Source organism: Mustela nivalis (genome assembly GCF_964662115.1).
Source record: "Mustela nivalis genome assembly, chromosome: 13".
Lineage (NCBI taxonomy): Eukaryota > Metazoa > Chordata > Mammalia > Carnivora > Mustelidae > Mustela > Mustela nivalis.
This window is the reverse complement of record NC_139032.1, coordinates 57,174,725-57,195,620: the sequence shown is the minus strand read 5'-3', so window position 1 is coordinate 57,195,620 and position 20,896 is coordinate 57,174,725. Positions and strand designations below refer to the sequence as shown.

The window sequence follows — 20,896 nt, the reverse complement described above, 5'->3', positions numbered from 1 at the left end:
CCCTCATTTTTCGGTTATTTTGTATCATAAGCATGTTGTCTCATTCTGTGGCTTGTGTTTCTCATTTAATCATGGTGTATTTTTAATGCTTGCTTGGGTCCCTCTGAGGTTAGTTAAATCAGAATCTCTTGGGATTAGGCCCAAATGTAGATATTATTTTAAACTGAAATATAGGTCACATACCATAAAATTCACCATTTTAAAGTGTATGCATCAGTTTTTTAATATATATTTGGGTGTGTGTGTGTTTGTGTGTATATATTTTTTTATTATTATGTTTTTGGAGAGAGAAAGAGTATGCGAACATGCATGAGCGTTGGCCAAAATCAAGAGTTAGATGCTTAACCGACTGATCCAGTCAGGCACCCTACATATCTTATTAAGTTTTAATCTAAATATCATAATAATCACCCTCTTAAAATATACAATTTAGTGATATTTACAGAATATTCAAAAAGTTGTGCAGCCATCATCACTTAGATTAGATTAGCCATCTAATCATCATCATTAGAAATGTTCAAATTTCAGAACATTTTCATCACCTCAAAGTGAAACCCTGTACCATTTGGTGGTTACTCTCTATTTCCTCTGCCTCCAGGCCTGGAAATCACTAATTTCTGTCTTGATGGATTTGTCTGTTTTGGTCATATTATATAAGTGGAATCATACAATAGGCAACCTTTTGTTTCTGGCTTCTTTCATTTAGCATATTTTCTCAAAGCTCATCCATGTTGTAGCATATATAAGTACTTCATTTTTATGGCCAAGTAATACTCTATTATGGATGTATTATTAATATTTTGTTCATCCATTCATCAGTTGATAAACAGATAGGTTGTTTTACTTTTATAGAAACCAGTATTATGAATGATACATATAAGTTTTCATGTAGACCTATGTCTTCCGTTTTCTTGAGCCGATGCCTGGGAGTGGAATTACTGGATCATACTTCTTGAGGAACTGCCAAACTGTTTTCCAGAGTGGCTGCACCATTTATAGTCCCACCCACAATGCATGAAGGTAGATGTTATTTTAAAAGCTCACCAGGTGATTCTAACCTGCAGCCCGCAGCCATTGTAGTCATTCTTTTAGTATATCCAGCAAGCCTGGCCAGAGTGAGAGAGAGAAGGCCAGAAGGACAAGCTGGATTCTTGGCAAAACCTACCTTTAAAACAGCTTCACAATACACCCTTCTTGGTACTTGGGTATTAAAATGGCATGGTGACCCACCATTGAGGACTTTTTTCTAACAGTTTCTTTTTGCTAGGACAAATAGATAAATTTTGCTTATATTTGTCTCTTATTTGTGTGATTATATCTTATTCCTGAGTCCTGGGACCTAAAACCCGAGAATAGCATATGAGTGTGGCTATTTTAGAGTTACCTAAGAACCAAGAGCCCTTTTCTATCAGTTTTAAAAACAAAGGTTTGTGAGATGTGGTGAAAGGGCTTCCCTGAAGCTGACCATTCTTAACCTGTCCAGAGCTCCCTCCATTGTGGAGTCCTAAGGAAATTATTTCTCATACTCCTATTTGCTATTATCCTCTCACCCGCCCACTTCCCCAGACATTCCTTCATTTGGCAGGGAGTTGCAGGAGAGTTGGTCCCCAGGATGCTTTTATCCCTGAAGATTAAACCAACTGAATGGAAAAGGAGCAAATGTCGGAGGAATTCCCTTTTCTGTAGCTATGAGCCATCACTGCGTCAATGGGCAGTCTGGTGTCAGATCACCTCTTCTACCCTGGAAGAGTTTTTTATGCACTGCTCTGTCCTGAGTTATCTTTCCTGAGAAGAGCAGAAAGAAGTTTCTTGTTAGTCAATGTGTTATCTCATTGCCATTGATACTCTGTAATATATATGACAGTATACAAGAAAGCCAGCTGAGATCAAGGTGGAAAGTTGATATAAATTATGGATACCCTCATAAACATTTGACTTAAAACAACAGCACTTGCTAACTCAGGTCTCACACTTTCTCAGGTATCACTGTTCATGCTCACTCAGGTATCACCCATGTGTTTGCTCAAGTGTCACGATCCGGTGTCATCTTTGAGTGTTGCCCTCACAGATCACCCTCAGGTTCACTCAGGCATGGCCACTTGTTGCCTGCCTGCACAACTACCAGCCTCATTTTTTATGGGGTTTTGTCCTTCCAGGGCCTTTCTCCTTCAGGTGTATTGTACTACCTTGTCTTTTTTTTTTTTTTTTTTTAAGGTTTTATTTATTTATTTGACACAGAGAGAGATCGCAAGTAGGCAGAGAGGCAGGCAGAGAGAAGGAGGGAAGCACGCTCCCCGATGAGCAGAGAGCCTGATGTGGGGCTCGATTCCAGCACCCCGAGACCATGACCCGAGCCGAAGGCAGAGGCTTAACCCACTGACCCACCCAGGTGCCCCTATACTACCTTGTCTTTTTTTTTTTTTTTAATAAACATATAATGTATTTTTATCCCCAAGGGTACAGGTCTGTGAATTGCCAGGTTTACACACTACACAGCACTCACCATAGCACATACCCTCCCCAGTGCCCCTCCCCCCAGCAACCCTCAGTTTGTTTTATGAGATTAAGAGTCACTTATGGGGGCGCCTGGGTGGCTCAGTGGGTTAAACCCTCTGCCTTTGGCTCAGGTCGTGATCTCAGGGTCCTGGGATCGAGCCCCGCATCAGGCTCTCTGCTCAGCAGGGAGCCTGCTTCCTCCTCTCTCTCTCTGCCTACTTGTGATCTCTCTCTCTGTCAAGTGAATAAATAAAATCTTTAAAAAAAAAAAAGAGTCACTTATGGTTTGTCTCCCTCGCGATCCCATCTTGTTTCATTTATTCTTTTCCTACCCCCAAACCCCCCCACGCTGCATCTCCACTTCCTCATATCAGAGAGATCATATGATAGTTGTCTTTCTCCGATTGGCTTATTTCACTAAGCATAGTACCCTCTAGTTCCATCCACGTCATTGCAAATGGCAAGATTTCATTTTTTTGATGGCTGCATAGTATTCCATTGTATATATATACCACATCTTCTTTATCCATTCATCTGTTGATGGACATCTAGGTTCTTTCCATAGTTTGGCTATTGTGGACATTGCTGCTATAAACATTTGGGTGCACGTGTCCCTTCGGATCACTATGTTTGTATCTTTAGGATAAATACCCAGTAGTGCAATTGCCGGGTCTTAGGGTAGTTCTATTTTCAATTTTTTGAGGAACCTCCATGCTGTTTTCCAGCGTGGTTGCACCAGCTTGCATTTCCACCAACAGTGTAGGAGTGTTCCCCTTTCTCTGCATCCTCGGCCAGCATCTGTCATTTCCTGACTTGTTAATTTTAGCCTTTCTGACTGGTGTGAGGTGCTATCTCATTGTGGTTTTGATTTGTATTTTTCTGATGCCAAGTGATGTGGAGCACTTTTTCATGTGTCTGTTGGCCATCTGGATGTTTTCTTTGCAGAAATGTCTGTTCATGTCCTCTGTCCATTTCATGATTGGATTATTTGTTCTTTGGGTGTTGAGTTTGCTAAATTCTTTATAGATTTTGGATACTAGCCCTTTATCTGATATGTCATTTGCAAATATCTTCTCCCATTCTGTCAGTTGTCTTTTGGTTTTGTTAACTGTTTCCTTTGCTGTGCAAAAGCGTTTGATGTTGATTAAATACCAATAGTTCATTTTTGCCCTTGCTTCCCTTGCCTTTAGCGATGTTCCCAGGAAGAATTTGCTGCGGCTGAGTTGTCAAAGAAGTTGCTGCCTGTGTTCTCCTCAAGGGTTTTGATGGACTTCTTTCTCCCATTGAGGTCCTTCATCCATTTTGAGTCTATTTTCATGGTGGTGTAAGGAAATGGTCCAGTTTCATTTTTCTGCATGTGGCTGTTCAGTTTTCCCAACACCATTTGTTGAAGAGACTGTCTTTTTTCAACAGGATATTCTTTCCTGCTTTGTCGAAGATTAGTTGACCATTTCTGGGCTCTCTATTCTGTTCCACTGATCTATGTGTCTGTTTTTGTGCCAGTACCATACTGTCTTGATGATGACAGCTTTGTAATAGAGCTTAAAGTCCGGAATTGTGATGCCACCAACTTTGGTTTTCTTTTTCAATATTCCTTCGGCTATTCGAGGTCTTTTCTGGTTCCATATAAGTTTTAGGATTATTTGTTCCATTTCTTTGAAAAAAATGGATGGGATTTTTATTGGGATTGCAATAAATATGTAGATTGCTTTAGGTAGCATAGACATTTTCACAATATTTATTCTTCCAATCCAGGAGCATGGAACATTTTTTTTTTAAGATTTTATTTATTTATTTGACAGACAGATCACAAGTAGGCAGAGAGGCAGGCAGAGAGAGGAGGTAGCAGGCTCCCTGCTGAGCAGAGAGCCTGATGTGGGGCTTGATCCCTGGATCCTGGGATCATGACCCAAGCCAAAGGCAGAGGCTTTAACCCATGAGCCACCCAGGCATCCCTAAATAAATCTTTTTAAAATGAATATTTATTGAGAATTTACCATGTGCCAGTCATGATTCTAAATGCTTTACATGGGGGTGCCTGGGTGGCTCAGTGGGTTAAAGCCTCTGATTTCGGCTCAGGTCATGATCCCAGGGTCCTGGGATCGAGCCCCACATCGGGCTCTCTGCTCAGCAGGGAGCTGCTTTCCTTCCTCTCTCTCTGCCTGCTGCCTCTCTGCCTACTTGGGATCTCTGTCTGTCAAATAAATTTAAAAAATTTTAAAAAAATGGTTTACATGTATTATCTTTTTTTGTATTGTCATTTTTTTAGTTGTCTTAAATAATCTATGAGATTATGATCTTACAGGTAAACTAAGGTTCTGAAAAGTTAAGTGACTTGCAAAATTTTGCTCATTGCAGGTTCACCCAACCATATGTCAGAGCTGGCATGCATACCCAGTCTTAGATTTCACTACCTTAACCCCCTACACTTAAGTCTGTATGTCACTTGGAAAAATTTGTCTGATGATCTTCACAAACTGAGTCATTTTACTCCTCAGAGTTCAGCTGCCTTAGGAATGGTGATTGCAGTCTATTTCTGAAACTGAGGAAATGACCAGAACCTGAAATTCCTTCATGCCTTCCCTAAAAGGCATTTAGTCAGGAAAGTTCTCAACATGTTAGGTTTTCTGAGACATACTCACAGGTACCTAATATATCATGATAGATAAGGTGGACAAGGTGCATGGAAAACCATGTCTAAAAGTCTATCATACAAGCCCAAAAGTCAGTCTTTCTTGGCTCCCCTGGGGGTGAACCACAACCCACCCTTTGAGTTTCTGTCACTATCTACAGTTCCTGGCCCTGAGGCCTCTCAGACCTTTCACTATGTCCTAGCGGAAGTAGCATGTTTACTTTCACATATGGCAGAGGACACCTGGCCTCTAACCTTAGAATTCTTCTAACCCGACCATATTTGACCTTTGTGTTCTTGGATAAGTCACCAACTTCTCTGTGTTTTTTCCCTTATCAAGCATATTGTTTACATAAATTTCGAGATTTAAAATATCTCCCCTGTCTCTTCATGGTGCCTGTAAAAGACCAAAATGAACAAAAAAGCAAAAAAGGTGTGAGAACCCTAAAACTAGAAGGAAATACACCAGACTCTTGTTAACCCTGGGATTATGGGAGGTATATATTTTCTTAATATTTTTCCTGTATCTTCCAAGTTTTCTGCAGTAAGCACATCTTCTTTGCTGATAAAAAAAAAAAAAAAGGAAAGGTTTGATAAAAAGAACATCACACCTTCTCATCATGGCCTTACAGTCTAAGTAAGCATGAAGTCAGAGTGACAGGGGACATCAGTTACAGATGTGCATTTTCGTGGCCCAGCCAGCCATTGGAGCTCAGTGGGCAGCTTATGGCAGGGACACCTGCCACACCCATTTTAAGGGACTACTGTTCTCACTCTTCCCATTTTTGATTAGCAGTAACATACTAGCCATGTAGTTGAAAATCCAGTGTTACAGAATTAACAGGTTCTTCCCTTTATAAAAAGATTCATCAGATAGATCTGTTATACTTTTAGTAGATTCTAAATTTGATTTTAAAGTACAATTCTAAATCTCATGTACAGATAATTTTTAGAAACACAACTGCTTAAACCATGAAGGAACTTACTAAACATTAAAAAATTTTTTTTAAACATTTTTTAGTTAAATTCAATTAACATGTATTATTGGTTTCAGAGGTACAGGCCTGTGATTCATCGGTCTCATATAAGGAGCAGTGCTCATTACATCACTTGCCCTCCTTAATGTCTATCACCCAGTTACCCCATTCCTCCACCTCCTCCCTTCCAGCATCCCTCGGTTTGTTTCCTAAGTTTAAGAGTCTCTTATGGTTTGTCTCCCTCTCTGGCTTCATCTTCTTTTATCTATTCTTCTCTTCCCCTGTGAGCTCCTGTTTTGTTTCCACATGTGATCATATGATAATTGTCTTTCTCTGATTGACTTATATCACTTGACATAATACCCTCTAGTTCTATCCATATTAGTTAAACTTGTAAAAAGTACCTGCGTGTTAAGATATTTTATGGCCTATTGTTGGAGTTTGAGTCTGGCAACCTTTGGACTCTTAATTTGGAAACTGTGGTTATGTTCAGTAAAATACAAATTAAAAATTTGAAAGATTGACAAAATTGAGATAGGACTTCCTTACCCTTAATTCACTGCAAAATAAATGAATTTATCAGAAGTACCTGACAACTTAGTGGAAACCACATGAGCTTTGGAGTCAGACATACTGGATGTGGAATTTGGTTCTGTCACACAACAGCTTTTTGTGAGCAAATCAACCTCTTTTTTTTTTTCTTAAGATTTTATTTATTTATATAGAGACAGATAGTGTGAGCAGGGGAAGGGCCAGAGAGAGAACCTCAGGCAGACTCTGTGCTGTGCACAGAGCCCCACCAAGGGCTCGACCTCACCACCTTGAGATCATGACCTGAGCTGAAACCAGGAGTTGGACACTCAACCAACTGAGCCACCCAAGTGCCCTGTGACTCAACCTCTTGAATTTGTCTTCAACATATACTGGGCATAATATAAGGAACTCACGGGGCGCCTGGGTGACTCAGTGGGTTAAAGCCTCTGCCTTGGGCTCGGGTCATGGGTCCTGGGATCGAGCCCCGCATCAGGCTCTCTGCTCAGCCGGGAGTCTGCTTCCTCCTCTCTTTCTGCCTGCCTCTCTGCCTCCTTGTGATTTCTGTCTGTCAAATAAATAAATAAATCTTTTAAAAAAATATAATGAACTCCCCTCTTATCTAGGCTGTTGTGAAGATTCTATCAAATAATGTTTTATTTAATAAATACTTTTTTTTCATTTTTAAGTAATCTCTACACCCAACATGGAGCTCAAACCCACAACCCCAATATCAAGAGTCACATATTCCACTGACTCAGCCAGCCAGGCACCCCTCTGTCAAATAATATTTCTTCACCTTTTTGATTCTCAGTAATCAGCACTCCTTCCTCTGTCTAAAATCATGGCAGCATGTTCACATATGGCTGTGTTTTCAGTGGCAAGAGGCAGTCCTGAGACTTCACCTCTATTTCCCCTTTCCCTTCGGGCTATAGGGACCCAAGTTAGTCTCTACTTCAATGATCTTAATGGAAATCACGTCAATTGTGATCATGTCAATTGTGATAGCTCATTACTTCTGTGTTCCCACACATCATGCTGGCCCCCTCTGTGACTGCTTCCTGGTGGAACAGGTGATTGTAATCAGTCATTCCATGATGCATATTTCTGTCTTTGCTTTAGTTCCTAAGATAGATGGGTGGTATGGGACATGGGACATTGCCTTAGAGACAAGTCATGCCCTGGAGACTGTAGTCAGGCTAAATCTATCAAAGATATTAAAATGAATATATAAGATCAAGAAGTAAATTATCTCTTGAGCTGTTGAATGTTCTCCCCAAGGTTAGTATTCCCCATTGTTTGCACTGCTGTTGGGTACTTACTCTGTATGATTACATGCTTTGGCAGCTTTCTACATAGAATGAAAATACTGCTGTGTACTGACAGTTATAAGCCTGGTTTCTGTGGCTCTCAGCCAACACTTAGGACCCAGGGGAATTTTTCACTTCTTGAGGGAATCACCCTATGGATTTTATTTTCAGGTGATTCTGAAGGGCAGCAAGGAGCGCAGCACTGGGGCCACTGGAGTTAATGCGGACTCCTCCCGCTCCCATGCTATCATCCAAATTCAGATCAAGGATTCAGCCAAGAGGACATTTGGCAGGTGAGTTGGAAATATGCAAGGAATTGCATTATCTGCCTTTCCCTAATGTGACTTTGAAATATGTGTTATCAACAACAGGACATTCTGCCACCATAGAGTTTTTCATAAATATCAGGGATACAGAGTAGAGTTGTTAGCCCTGAAATAAATCATTGTATTAAAGTGCCATCAGTTGATTAACCATGAAGTAATGACCTATTGTTGGTCAAGCCTAAGTTATTAAAAGGGACATTGATTGCTTCTAACGTGAAACACAGTATCAGCAAAGAAATAGTAGGAAATGCATCTCAGCTTACAGGCCAAAAAAAAAAAAAAAGAAAGAAAGAAAGAAAAGAAAAAAATTAATCTATCCTCCTTGAAAGAAGCCATAAGACAATTGGGTACATTCATTGCTCCTCTAGTGCTATCTTAGCAAATTCTGCCACACTGATGGATGAGCCTCTCTCACCTCTGAGTAATGAGTCTTTTTTTTCTTACTTACTTATAATTCCTCCTCTTCTTCTTCTTCTGTTTTTGAGGGGGGGGGGGGGACCTGGAAAGCAGCCCACAAAAGTTTCTATTTAATTACCTAAGTAATTTGCATTGTAGTCATTTAGCCTTATAGGAAGAATGTTTTATTAATTTTATTAATTTCTCACAAATGATTAAAACCAACAGAAGTGTCTGAGCAGTGAGGGCAACAGCTGACAGATCAGAGTCTTCTAATAATTTTGGAAAGCTGACAGTATGTTTTTTCTTTCCAGAGGTTGGGCCAGTGTTAGTTTCTTCCTGCTGCCCCAAAATGCTGACTGATGTAAAAATAAACCAAGGCCCCCAAGAAGTTATCCCTGCTGTGTGTTTTCTCTAGGATCTCTTTTATTGACTTGGCTGGCAGCGAAAGAGCAGCAGATGCCAGAGACTCAGACAGACAGACAAAGATGGAAGGCGCAGAAATAAACCAGAGTCTTCTGGCTGTAAGTTGTTTGAAAGCTTTGATCTAAAAATCCTTCTTCTTTTTTTTTTTAAGATTTTATTTATTTATTTGACAGACAGGAATCACGAGTAGGCAGCGAGGCAGGCAGAGAGAGAGGGGGATGTAGGCTCCCCACTAAGCAGAGAGCCCGATGCGGAGCTTGATCCCAGGACCCCAGGATCATGACCTGAGCCGAAGGCAGAGGCTTTAACCCACTGGGCCACCCAAGCGCTCCTAAAAATCCTTCTTGAGAGATTTTTGCCCCTCTTTACATGCAGCCAGAGTGGGTGAAGGTGGGGTGGGGTAGAATCAGCAGAGCAAGGGCATGCTCCTGTCTGGAAGTGGGGTTCCAGGGTTAGAGATAGAGGCTGCCCAATCAGATTCTTAGAAGTTCTAGGCAACTCTTTCCTTCTGTTCCTGCCTTCTCTTCCTCTGGTCAATCCCTTAGGAGCAGAAAAGTATTTCGGCAGCAGCTGAATGGTTAACTTAGGTAAGCTTTCTCTCTCTCATCAAGTTTTTAAATTGTATTAATTTTTCAAACAACAAAATAGAATAAATCACATAATGACCTCCCAAATACTTGCACCCAGCTTCAACATGTGAAAAATCTACCGAACCCTTTCTTTCCCCTGGTTAGATTATTGTAAAGCAAATCCTGTCATCTTGTCATTTCTTCCACAAATGTTTCATTATCTCGAAGAGATAAGGACTCTTACTTTTGAATATAACTGTAATGCCATTATCATACCTGAGGAAGTAATTATGTAATGTTATCTATTATCCAGGAAGTATTGTGATTTCTCCAGTTGTCCCATAAATGTCTTTTCACAGTTTGTTCAAATCAAGATGCAAACAAGACCCTTGGATTGCTTTTGATAGTCTCTTTTATTCTATATCAGTTCTTTTGTTTTCTCTCTTATTTTTTTTTAAAGATTTTATTTATTTATTTGACAGATCACAAGTAGGTAGAGAGGCAGGCAGAGAGAGGGGGGGAAACAGGCTCCCCCAGGCGCCCGGGTTTCTCTCTCTTTTACTATCAGTGTATTTATTGAAGAAAACTGGGTCCATTTGCCCTATAAGATTTTCCAACATTGGGAATTAGGTTGACTGCATCCCCACATTCATGTTTATCATCATACTCTAGCCTCTGTGGCTAAGATCTGTATTCGGGCTGTACAGGAGGGAGCCACTAAGCCACATGTAGTTACTGAGCACTTCAAATGTAGCTCCTCCGAACTGATACATGCCTAAGTGTAAGATATACACTGGATTGTGAAGCAGGTATAATATCTTATTAATATTTTTTCATATTGATTACATGCTAAAATAATATTTTTGCTGGTTTTTTTTTAATGTATTTGGCTATATTGGATTACATATAGTTAAGATTATATAATTAAGATTAATTTCAGGGTACCTGGCTGGCTCAGTCAGTTAAGCATCTACCTTCAGCTCAGGTCATGATCTCAGGGTCTTGGGATCAGCCCACATTGGGATCCTTGCTCAGAGGGGCTTCTGATTCTCCCTCTCATCCCCCCACTCATGCTCTCTCTTGATCACTCTCTGAAATAAATAAAATCTTAAAAAAAAAAAAGATTGATTTCATTTTTTTAAAATGTGGCTACTAGAGATTTAAAATTATACACAAAGTTTGCGCTTGGGGCTAACATATTCCTATTGGGAAAGCACTGTACTAGAAGCTTGATCAGATTGAGGTTCTGGTTTTTTGGCAGGAATTCATGGGTAGTTTTTAGACTTCTTATAGGAACACATCAGGACGTACAGAATGTCTGGTTGTCTTTTTGTGATTCTTTTTAAAGATTTTATTTATTTATTTGACAGACAGAGATCACTAGTAAGCAGAGAGGCAGGAAGAGAGAGTGGGAGAAGCAGGCTCCCTGTTGAGCAGAGAGCCTCATGTGGAGCTTGATCCCAAGACCCTGAGATCATGACATGAGCTGAAGGTAGTGGCTTAACCCACTGAGCCACCCAGGTGCCCCTCTTTTTGTGATTTTTAAGAATTAAAGGTTCAAGTGTTGACAGCATAATTTCTCCTTTATAGTTTCCTATCAGACTTTTTCATTTAATGGGTTTACCAGCTATAGATAAGCATCACCTGTATCTATTGTTCCTTTAGGGATTCTGAAATTGTGATATTCTTATTCTCATATTCCTTCTTTATTAGCTGGAAGAATTTTTCTTCAAGTATGTGATTATGATTATCCTGAAATATAGTTCATTCAGTAGAGACAAGATAAATGCTTGCTTGATTCTTTGCCTTTACTTACCAGTTTTCAGAATGATTGTGTCCTAGTAACCTAAACCCGACCAATTAATTTGTTGTTATTTACTGTTTTGTTTGGTTTTGTATTATTATAGACTCATTGTAATCATTATTCTTTTTGTTATTTAAATATACATCCTTTGGGCAGTGGGAGCCTTTTCAAGTATGTTCCTCTAGTTTTTTGACCAACTATTAGTCTCTAATAGCTTCTAGCTTCCTGGCATTCTGGCAAGACAAGATGTTCCAGGCTCCTCTTGTACATTTCCTTCCCCAGACCTTGAATTAGGCAATTCTTCAACAAGCCTTGGTTTTAGAAGGAAATGGCATTTTGAGACCAGTTAGGGGTGCTAGGGGTGCTTACTACCACTGGGTTAGTCCTTGCTTCTAGGCGTTTTTGTTGTAGCTAGGAAACTGATTTTTTAAAATTATTTTTAGTAACATATAATGTATTATTTGTCCCAGGGGTACAGGTCTGTGAATCATCATGATTTTTTTTAAGGATTCATATTAATAAATTAATTCAAAAGCAGGGTAAGCAGGAGAGGGAGAGGCAGGTTTCCTGGCAAGCAGGGAGCCTTAGGCGGGGCTCGATCCCAGGACCCTGGGATCATGACTTGAACCAAAGGCAGACATTTAACAATTGAGCCATCCAGGCACCCTACAGCATTTATATAATTTATTTGCTCTTCTTCAGTATATATGTGTTTCAAAATAATGCTGATATTTTTCATAATATGATTATTGAATTCGGATTAAGATTTCTTTGCAGTTTCCTCTTCACCCTTAGGTTGTGTCCTACTTAGGTGTACAGTCATAATACTGTGTTGCACAGTCATTTGAAATCTTTTCTATGTGTTTAAGCTTACCAATTTCATATTCGGTTGAAGTATAAACTGTAGAACAAGCCAATCTGAAAGAAGTCTTGTGTCTATCCCTGTCCCCGCAACCCTATTACCTCCCACTTCTTAGATAACCATTTTTTTACTTATATATATATTTGTATTCACCTCGAAAAAAAGGGTAGTACACTGTAAACACTTTGCTCTTTTCACTTAACAATATCCTAGCACTCACTATGTGGCTGTATGTAGACATCTTCCTTGTTCCTTTTTGCAGCTGCATAGTGCTGCCTGTGCCCCTCCATATTACTTAAGTCCTTCTGATCAGAACTGAAGTCTCCACCTAGACACTTTATTTCCAGGCCTCATGAGGGATAAATTGCAAGGCAAAGAGGTGAGAAAGACAATCTGCATCTCTTTTTACTTTTTCAGTTTCTGAATAATTTTTTTTAAAGATTATATTTATTTATTTGACAGAGATCACAAGTAGGCAGAGAAGCAGGTGGAGGTGGTGGGGGGAAGCAGGCTCCCCGCTGAGCAGAGAGCCCAATGCCGGGCTCAATCCTGGGACCCTGAGATCACTACCTGAGCTGAAGACAGAGGCCCAACCCACTGAGCCACCCAGGAGCCCCTGGTTTTTTAATAATTTTAGATTTACCAAAACAAAGTTGCCAAAATTAAATACACAGCATTCCTTCACCCAGTTTCCATATTACTTATATTTTGTATAGCCATAATAAAATATCTAAATCAGGAAATTAACATTGGTATAATACCAAGACAACAACAATAACATTGGTATACTATTTACTAATCTACAGACCTTGTGTGAATTTCACCAGTAGTCCGACTAATGCCCTTTTTTGGGTCCAGGATCCTGTTACGTTTAGTTGTCATGTTCTCATAGTCTCCTCAGTTTTTGTCATCTGTGACTTCAACACCTTTGAAGAGTGCTGTCCTGCCTGGTTTTTTGGTTTTGGTTGTTTTTGGTTTTGTTTTTTGTTTTTAATATTTTATTTATTTGACAGAGAGAAATCACAACTAGGCAGAGAGGGAGGAAGAGAGGGAGGAAGAAGCAGGCTCCCTGAGGAGCAGAGAGCCTGTTCCAGGGCTCGATCCCAGGACCCTGAGACCATGACCCGAGCCGAAGGCAGAGGCTTTAACCCACTGAGCCACCCAGGCACCCCGGTTGTTTTTGTTTTTTGTTTTTTTTGCAGATTGTCTGTGAATTTGGGTTTATTCAGTGTTTTCTCAAGATTAGATTGAGGTAAATTGAGCAAGAATACCACATAAATTGTACCCTTCTCAGTGAATCATATAGGTGGTACATGACGTCAGTACGTCTCATTACTGGTGATGTTAACTTTGATCACGTATTAAGATGTTTTGTGCTAAGTTTCTCCACTATAATGTTAACCATTTTCCCTTTGTAATTAATAAATACCTTGGGGCACCTGGGTTGGTTAAGTGTCTGCCTTTGGCTCAGGTCATGATCCCCACATCCCGGGATCATGCCCTGTGGTGGGCTCCCCTCTCATCAGGGAGTCTGCTTCTCCCTCTGCTCCTCCCCCTGCTCATGCTTTCTTGCTTGCTCTGCGTGTTCTCTCTCTCTCTCATAAATAAATAAGTAAATAAATGAATAAATAAATAAATGACTTATGGGGAGATAGTCTGAAACTATGCAATTTCCTATTTACATCACACTTTCACTGCCTAATTTTATCATCTGTTGATGATTTTTTTTTTAAGGTTTTATTTATTTGAGAGAGAAAGAGTGAGCATGAGAGGGAGAAGTTCAGAGAGAGAAGCAGACTCTCCGCAGAGCTGGGATCCCGATGTGGGACTTGATCCTGGGACTCCAGGATCCTGACCTGAGCTGAAGGCAGTTGCTTAACCAACTGAGCCACCCAGGTGCCCTTCTGTTGATGATTCTTAACCTGGAGCAATCATTACTGTGATGTTTACCTGGTGAGATTTCCTGTTCCTATCATCCTTTTTACATTAATTGGTCGGAATTCTGCTGTAAGACAGAGCTGTCTTGGGGGGCCTGGGTGGCTCAGAGGGTTAAAGCCTCTGCCTTCAGCTCAGGTCATGATTTCAGGGTCCTGGAATCGAGCCCCACATCAGGCTCTCTGCTTGGCAGGGAGCCTGCTTCCTCCTCTCTCTGCCTGCCTCTGCCTACTTGTGATTTCTGTCAAATAAATAAATAAATAAATCTTTAAAAAAAAAAAAAAAGAGCTGTCCTTTCCCTACAACTAATTTATTGGGTTATTTATAACAGTAAGATATTTCTTTTATTTGCTAGATTATAATATATTTTTATTATTTATTTTATTGCTTAGATTGTTCTCAAAGGCTGATAAGGATTAGTGGCCACACTTGGATTTGAGTATGTAAGGGGCAGGTGTAACTCAGGCCAAGGGTTTGGTTACCTGTTTGTCCCTTTTGGAGAACTGTCCCAGTGGTAAAGTTTGGGGATATTGCATTGATTTGTAATAAAAGAGGAAATTCCCTTGTACAGGTTTCTCCTGCTATCTGAAAGTAGAACTTCCCTATGAAATCTTTTGTAAGCCAAAATGGCATAAGGCAAAGAAGTGATTACCATTAATTTATACGGAAACAAAGGTGAGCATTCCCAGACCCCAAAAATAACTTCTTAGGCTTTTCTGATACCTTAGCACACATCTTGATAATGGATGCAGAAAATAAATCAAGATAAAGCACAGGTGGGCCTGGCTGGCCCAGTCAGTGGAGCATATAACTCTTGATCTTGGGGTCATGAGTCAAGCCCTACATTGGGCATAGAGTTTACTTTAAAAAAAAAAAAAAAAAACTAATAGGAAAAAACAAAAGATAAAGCACAGATGGTTGCAGACACAGTTCAAAACTATGGCTTAACCAACTGAGCCATTCAGGTGCCCCTACTTTTATTTATTTATTTATATTATACTTTTTAAAAAATTATTTTATTCCCTTTTTTTTTTTTTTTTTTTTCATTTCTTTTCAGCGTAACAGTATTCATTATTTTTGCACCACACCCAGTGCTCCATGCAATCCGTGCCCTCCTTAATACCCACCACCTGGCTCCCCCAACCTCCCACCACCCCCCTCCTTCAAAACCCTCAGGTTGTTTTTCAGAGTCCATAGTCTCTCATGGTTCACGTCTCCATCCATTTCCCTCAACTCCCTTCTCCTCTCTATCTCCCTATGTCCTCCATGTTATTTGTTATGCTCCACAAATAAGTGAAACCATATGATAATTGACTCTCTCTGCTTGACTTATTTCACTCAGTATAATCTCTTCCATTCCCGTCCATATTGCTACAAAAGTTGGGTATTCATCCTTTCTGATGGAGGCATAATACTCCGTAGTGTATATAGACCACATCTTCCTTATCCATTCATCCGTTGAAGGGCATCTTGGTTCCTTCCACAGTTTGGCGACCATGGCCATTGCTGCTATAAACACTGGGGTACAGATGGCCCTTCTTTTCACTACATCTGTATCTTTGGGGTAAATACCCAGTAGTGCAATTGCAAGGTCATAGGGAAGCTATATTTTTAATTTCCTGAGGAATCTCCACACTGTTCTCCAAGGTGGCTGCACCAACTTGCATTCCCACCAACAGTGTAAGAGGGTTCCCCTTTCTCCACATCCTCTCCAACACACGTTGTTTCCTGTCTTGCTAATTTTGGCCATTCTAACTGGTGTAAGGTGGTATCTCAATGTGGTTTTAATTTGAATCTCCCTGATGGCTAGTGATGATGAACATTTTTTCCTGTGTCTGATAACCATTTGTATGTCTTCATTGGAGAAGTGTCTGTTCATATCTTCTGCCCATTTTTTTATATGATTGCCTGTTTTGTGTGTCTTGAGTTTGAGGAGTTCATTATAGATCCTGGATATCAACCTTTTGTCTGTACTGTCATTTGCAAATATCTTCTCCCATTACGTGGGTTGCCTCTTTGTTTTGTTGACTGTTTCCTTTGCTGGATTTGAGTATGTAAGGGGCAGGTGTAACTCAGGCCAAGGGTGAGATTTCCTGCATCCATTATCAGAATGGATGGTATAGCTTGTACTACTTATTTTCTGCATCCATTATCAGAAGCTTTTGATCTTGATGAAGTCCCAAAAGTTCATTTTCGCTTTTGTTTCCTTTGCCTTTGGAGACATATCTTGAAAGAAGTTGCTGTGGCTGATATCAAAGAGGTTACTGTCTATGTTCTCCTCTAGGATTCTGATGGGTTCCTGTCTCACATTGAGGTCTTTTATCCATTTTGAGTTTATCTTTGTGTATGGTGTAAGAGACTGGTCGAGTTTCATTCTTCTACATATAGCTGTCCAACTTTCCCAGCACCATTTATTTTTATTTTTTTTTTTAAAGATTTTATTTATTTATTTGACAGAGAGAAATCACAAGTAGATGGAGAGGCAGGCAGAGAGAGAGGGAAGCAGGCTCCCCGCTGAGCAGAGAGCCCGATGCGGGACTCGATCTCAGGACCCCGAGATCATGACCCGAGCCGAAGGCAGCGGCTTAACCCACTGAGCCACCCAGGCGCCCTCCCAGCACCATTTATTGAAGAGACTGTCTTTTTTCCACTGTATATTTTTTCCTGCTTTGTCAAAGATTATTTGACCATAGAGTTGAGGGTCCATATCTGGGCTCTCTACTCTGTTCCACTGGTCTATGTGTCTGTTTTTATGCCAGTACCATGCTGTCTTGGTGATCACAGCTTTGTAGTAAAGCTTGAAATCAGGTAACATGATGCTGCCAGTTTTATTTTTGTTTTTCAACATTTCCTTAGCAATTCGGGGTCTCTTCTGATTCCATACAAATTTTAGGATTCCAGCTCTTTGAAGAATACTGGTGGAATTTTGATCGGAATGGCATTAAAAGTATAGATTGCTCTAGGCAGTATGTCTTTGTATGTCTTCATTGGAGAAGTGTCTGTTTATTTGCTTTTAAATAAAAGAAGGGGCACTTAGGTGGCTCAGTGGGTTAAGCCTCTGCCTTCGGCTCAGGTCATGGTCTCAGGGTCCTGGGATTGAGCCCCACATCGGGCTCTCTGCTCAGCAGGGACCCTGCTTCCCTCTCTGTCTCTCTCTGCCTGCCTACTTGTGATCTCTCTCTGTCAAATAAATAAAATATTTAAAAAATAAATAAATAAAAGCAAAAATTCTCTATGGATTTAAGGTAGTGCGTGCTCCTGCTCTCTCTCAAAGTAATTATCAGAAAACTTATATCTGAATCTACACCTATAGGTGTGCATGTGTTAGCACGGAGGTGGGGGAGTGGTATATAGGTATTTTCTGTACTTAAGCGCACCTATAACTGCTAATCGTATGAGAGGAGGCAAGAAAAAAGGAGCTGGCAAGCCTAGACTGCACCACATGAGCTTGGACTCTGGGGCCTGTGGGAAAGTCCCTGGTTTTCTGTTCCCCACTACTGGGGCTAATCTAAGGATAGAGCCTTTAGGATGGGAGACCCTCAAATAGACACAGGGAGCTCAGGATGTTCACCCTTCTAGCTTGATTTTCCCTGTTGGACAAGAAACTACCAGAGCATTTTGACTTCCTTTTGGAAGACTGTCTGAGAATGGCTCTTTTAAGAAAAGTCTGATCTGTTCCTCTCTTTGCATGTGGGATTTCCTGCGTTTGTTGTTGATCTACCTTTGCAGCTGAAGGAATGTATCCGTGCATTGGATCAGGAACACACCCACACTCCCTTCAGGCAAAGCAAATTAACTCAGGTAAAGTTAAATGTGAACTTTGAGTTTGTTCTGTTTCATTCGTTTGTTCGTTCTTGCATTCATTTGTTCATTCAGCAAAGCCTCCACTGCCAGCAAAGCATGATGCTAAGCTCAGGGAGGGGGAGGACAGGGAAGGAGTCACATTCCTTCCAGGTCATTCTAGGCAGAGATGGGCATCCTCAGGCAGAGATGCCTGTGGTATGAAGCAACTGAGCTTTCACAGGCAGTAGTGCACTTCTGGCCATCACCCAGCAGCTTTCTGCTTATTTCTAATATAAAGAAACATTTTTGATTTAATGGAGTCTCTGAGCCTTTGGCTGGTATAGCTTGTACTAAGCATTTTCTTAGCTGTGAGAGTGTTTCAAGACAAAAAATAATGGCTGGAGTTAAAGATAAGAGCTTTAAAAATTTTTTTTAAATTTACTATTTGCTTGTTATTTATTTTAGAAATTTTGTTTATTTTTTTTAAGATTTTATTTATTTATTTGACAGACAGAGATCACAAATAGGCAGAGAGGCAGGCAGAGACAGAGAGAGGAAGGGAAGCAGGCTCCCTGCTGAGCAGAGAGCCCGATGCAGGTCTCGATCCCAGGACCCTGAATCATGACCTGAGCCGAAGGCAGAGGCTTAACCCACTGAGCCACCCAGACGCCCCTGCTTATTTTTTTAAAGATTTCTTTTTTCTTTTTTTTTTTTTTTTTTAAGATTTTATGTATTGTGTGTAAGCCTGACAATTCACAGACCTGTACCCCTGGGGCAAATAATACATTATATGTTAATTTTTTTAAAGATTTTATGTATTTATTTGACAGAGAGATGAGAGAGGGAGCACAAGCAGGGGGAGTGGGAGAAGGAGAAGCAGGCTTCCCGACGAGCAGGGAGCCCAATGTACGGCTCGATCTCGGGACCCTGGGATCATGCCCTGAGCTGAAGGCAGACCCTTAATGACTGAGCCACCCTGGCGCCCCCAAACTCTGCTTTTTTTTGTCGGAGAGTGAGCACAGGCAGACAGAGTGGCAGGCAGAGGCAGAGGGAGAAGCAGGCTTCCTGCTGAGCAAGGAGCCCGATGTGGGGCTCGATCCTAGGAGGCCGGGATCATGACCTGAGCCAAAGGCAGCTGCTTAACCAACTGAGCCATCCAGGCATCCCCAAACTGTGCTTCTTAATGAATGGAAAATGCCAGTAATTCAGCACTGTAATGGCTGCAGAACAGTGGCCCAGGTAGGGGTCTACCTACCTGAGCCTACCTAACTGCCTAAACAGACTGCTGTGAAGACAGTTATGGGTGCCCATGATTCCTTTCTGCACCATGTCCTGTGCTCAGTGGGGGACAGACTAGCATAGACGGCAGTCTAGGTAAGGATCTTTGTATTTTAGCAAAGGTTCTTACTCTGTGCAACTAACCTAATGGCTCCACAGGGCCTGGGGCAGAACCTGTAATATAACTCATTAGACTCATGATCTGTGGGTTGGATTTTATCTTCTCAAACATGATTTCAACTAGAAATTTAAGAAACCCTTTATGGGTGGTTAGTCCTGATTCTAAAATTGGCTCTGACATTTTTTTTTTTTTAAGATTTTATTTATTTGACAGGAGATCACAAGTAGGCAGAGAGGCAGGTGGGGGGTACAGGGAGCAGGGTCCCCGCTGAGCAGAGAGCCCAATGTGGGACTCAATCCCAGGACCCTAAGACCATGACCTGAGCCGAAGGCAGAGGCTTAACCCAGTGAGCCACCTTGCTCTGACCTTTTTTAAAACAAGTTCACCATCCCCAGAAAATGCGTTCCTATTTAATCCCACATCAGGCTCCTTGCTCAGCAGGGAGCCAGCTTCTCCCTCTGCCTGCCGCTCCCTCTGCTTGTGCTTTATCTCTCAAATAAAATCTTTAAAATAATGATAATAACGGTAATACTTCAGAAAAAAATGAAAAAATAATTCAGGGTCACTCGGCTGACTCAATCAATGGAGTGTGACTCTTAATCTTGGAGTTGTGGGTTCAAGCCCTATGTTAGGTATAGAGATTGTTTAAAAATAAAATCGTTTAGGGGTGCCTGTGTGGCTCAGTCATTAAGTGTCTGCCTTCGGCTCGGGTCATGATCCTAGGGTCCTGGGATCGAGCTCCATATCGATCTCCCAGCTTGGCAGGGACCTGCTTCTCCCTCTCCTTCTGCCCTGCTTATGCTCTCTCTCAAATAAAGAAATTTTTAAAAATAAATAAAATTGTTTAATAATAATAAATCAAACAGTGTATGTATATACAAGTACAAAAGAGATGGCAAGAGGTACCTGAAAATCCTACCTCTCAGTGATAATCACTGCTACATTTTGGTGACTATCCTTCCAGATATTTTTCTGCGCACATATCTACATGTAGATCTACTTATAGAGTTACGGAATCATAAGCCTTCTTCATTCAAAGTTGTAGATCTTCCGTGTACCTAAGTTCAGGTATACCTAATTATTTTAAAGGTTGTGCTGTAGTCAGTTAATATTTATTTAGTTTGCAGGGCACCTGGGTGATTCAGTTGGTTAAGCTCCTGCCCCCGGCTTAGGTCATGATCCCAGGGTCCTGGGATCAAGCCCTGCACTGGGCTTCCTGCTCAGCAGACAGTCTGCTTCTCCCTCACCTTCTGCTGCTCCCTGAGCTTGTGCTATCAAATAGATTTAAAAAAAAAAAAAAAAGTATTCAGTTCCCTGTTTACAGACTCCTAGATTTTCTAATTATTATAATGCTATAAAGCGTATCCTATATATTACCTTTCTTTTTTAAATCAACTGAGCAGTTCTCTCTAGGATAATGTCCTGGAAGCATGCATATTTTTTATATTTT

The 20,896-nt window shown here is 40.8% G+C and overlaps 1 protein-coding gene across 4 annotated transcripts in view; it reads left to right on the top strand.

The window, feature by feature from the left end:
* The window catches only part of KIF24 (kinesin family member 24), a 92,083-nt gene that overhangs the window by 50,286 nt on the left and 20,901 nt on the right, over positions 1-20,896 (top strand). For all 4 annotated transcript variants that reach the window (XM_082694575.1, XM_082694576.1, XM_082694577.1 and 1 more), the window contains exons 7-9: positions 8,118-8,239; positions 9,087-9,192; positions 17,994-18,065. In XM_082694575.1, the coding sequence (XP_082550701.1) occupies positions 8,118-8,239; positions 9,087-9,192; positions 17,994-18,065 (300 nt within the window). The remainder of the gene's footprint in view (positions 1-8,117; positions 8,240-9,086; positions 9,193-17,993; positions 18,066-20,896) is intronic.